This window comes from Microtus ochrogaster, unplaced genomic scaffold, assembly GCF_000317375.1.
Source record: "Microtus ochrogaster isolate Prairie Vole_2 unplaced genomic scaffold, MicOch1.0 UNK914, whole genome shotgun sequence".
In the NCBI taxonomy this organism is placed as follows: Eukaryota; Metazoa; Chordata; class Mammalia; order Rodentia; family Cricetidae; genus Microtus; species Microtus ochrogaster.
In genome coordinates, this window is record NW_004950012.1 from 2351 (window position 1) to 4722 (window position 2372).

General features: G+C 45.6%; 1 protein-coding gene across 1 annotated transcript in view; it reads left to right on the forward strand.

The window, feature by feature from the left end:
* The first annotated feature begins 264 nt into the window (after positions 1-264).
* Positions 265-2372, forward strand: part of LOC101995249 (hepatitis A virus cellular receptor 2 homolog) — a 4325-nt gene continuing 2217 nt past the window's right edge. Inside the window, exons 1-2 of the mRNA XM_013355644.2 lie at positions 265-367; positions 1943-2281. Coding sequence (XP_013211098.2) covers positions 310-367; positions 1943-2281 — 397 coding nt within the window. The 5' untranslated portion in view covers positions 265-309. The remainder of the gene's footprint in view (positions 368-1942; positions 2282-2372) is intronic.

Genomic DNA, 2372 nt, shown 5'->3' on the forward strand with positions numbered 1-2372 from the left:
GACTAATACTTTTCTTTCCCAGAAATACTCTTTTGTTTTTGTTGAATTCATGTGATAAACATCAGAGTGCCAGCAGGCTCTGTCTACTGTGACGTGACGTAGAACAGGAACGTTCTCAGATGTGACTAGCTGTACTAACACGGGAACCTTGTGTGGTCAGACACCCTGAGAAGTAGACTGAACCTCAGTGGGTGTGGTCAGCCCTCACGATTCTGGGGTAGACAGAAGTTAGAGGAAGTACCATTTTAACTAGAGACCTAAAGCTGTGCCTACACTGAGCTGGCCTTTGCTTTTCCCCGCCAAGTACTAATGTTTTCACATCTTATTTTCAACGGTGTCCTGCTGCTGTTGCTACTGCTACTTGCAAGTAAGTCTGGGCAGGTACTTTTCAGATGGAGAAAGATTATCACACAGAGGGCAAGACAGAGATAGAGGATGGGTGTAGTGATGTGCGGCGAACTCCTCGACCAGCAAGAAAGAACGACCACGACATGAGGATTCTTCTCAGATCACGCTTTACTGGAGTGCACTTGGTTGAGAGATAACATGAAGCGAAGGGGGGGCCCCGAGAGCACTAAGGCAGCTGCTTATATATGAAATTGGCACATGGGTTGCCCTCTGATTGGTTGCCACCATCAGCTGACACCAGACTGCATCGAGATAGGCCCAGGGACCCCCATTCACCGCGCATGCGGGAAGTGGGGGACAGGCAGCTCTCAAAGGCATCGCCAAATATGGAGTATAACCAGCAAGACAGGATGTGGTGCCATCTTGCAATGGCGGTCCTGTCTGGCTCCCTGAAGTGATGATATTTCTAATAGCATATGTTGGGAAGTAACCTAAATGTCAACAGTAGAGACCTGGCAAATAAATTAGATCTATCCATGACAGAAGCAAGGAGCCTAATTCAAAAACCTGATACAGATACTGGGAATCAAAATGCTACAGATAGAACCAAGGTGCCCAGTTATGTGTGTAAGCATTGCCAGGAGGCAGCAATGTGTGGACAGTTTTGAATGGTTGAGCTCTAGGGGGATGGGAAGAGTTGGGAGAGGTGGTCCTGATTTCAAGTATCTTTTCTGTGGTTTGAATACTTTATCATATAGAAGTGTGTGTGTGTGTGTGTGTGTGTGTGTGTGTATGTGTGTATGTGTGTTGTTATAAAGGAATTTAAACTTCAGTACAACATTTGAAGAGTTTCAAATATGCAAGCTACTAGTTTTGTTTTGTCAGAACTTTTATCTCAGAGAGAGAGAGAGAGAGAGAGAGAGAGAGAGAGAAAGAAAGAGAGAGAGAGAGATTGAGAATTAGGTTACCTTTTCTTTGCTAATGAACAGACAGCTAGCCCAGACAGGTGGGCCACATTCCTGGCCAACAATTCTCATTTTTCTGAATGTTGATTCCATTAGCCCAGGTATTTTATTCTTCAAAAAACTGTTCTCAGTTCTCTTTGAGGGCTGAAAAGTATGTGTTTGTGACAGGGTGGGGGTGGGGATCAAGGGTCCACAGCACATGGGAACTGAGAGACATGCACGTTCTCATGTTCCTTCTCAGGCCAATGGAGACAGTCATTTTAGGGAATGAGCAGAGGTTGCCCATGCTGGCCTCAAACTCATTGCATTTCTGCCACAGAATCCTCAGTACAGGGATTAAGGCAGTCATTACTTTCTGGACTGTTAATTTACTTTTTGAGAGATGATTTCATCATGCAGGCTAGTTTGGGATCTTCCTGTCTCCACCTGCCAAGCTCCAGGATTAGAGGCATGGGCAATCATAAGTGTCTGAACAGGACTCGCTGCTTCCTCTGGTGACAGAGAATCATTGGCACTGTCAATCCTCCTCCCAACAGAGCAGCCAGAGTTTCCTCTTTAATTCTATGATGCATTACCAACAGAAATGGACCCACCCCTCACCGTCTCATCCTACTATCCTCTCTGTGTAGGGTCTTTGGAAGATGCATTTATAGTCGAGGTCGGTAAGAATGCGTATCTGCCCTGCCACTACAGTCTAGCTGCCTATGGGACACCTGTGCCTGTGTGCTGGGGCAAGGGACCCTGTCTTTGGTCACAGTGTGACAATTGGGTTTTCAGCACTGATGAAAGAAATGTGACATATCAGAAATCCAGAAGATACCAGCTAAAGGGGAATTTCCTCAAAGGAGATGTGTCCCTGACCATAGAGAATGTGACTCTAGCTGACCATGGGACCTACTGCTGCCGGGTAGAATTCCCTGGTCTAGGGAATGATAAAAAAGTAAACCTGGAATTAGATATCAGACCAGGTGAGTAGACCCTTTCCATGTCCTCTTTGTCTATAAGAATCACCCGTGGGTCATGATATCATAATACACATATGGATTATTATCACCTCTA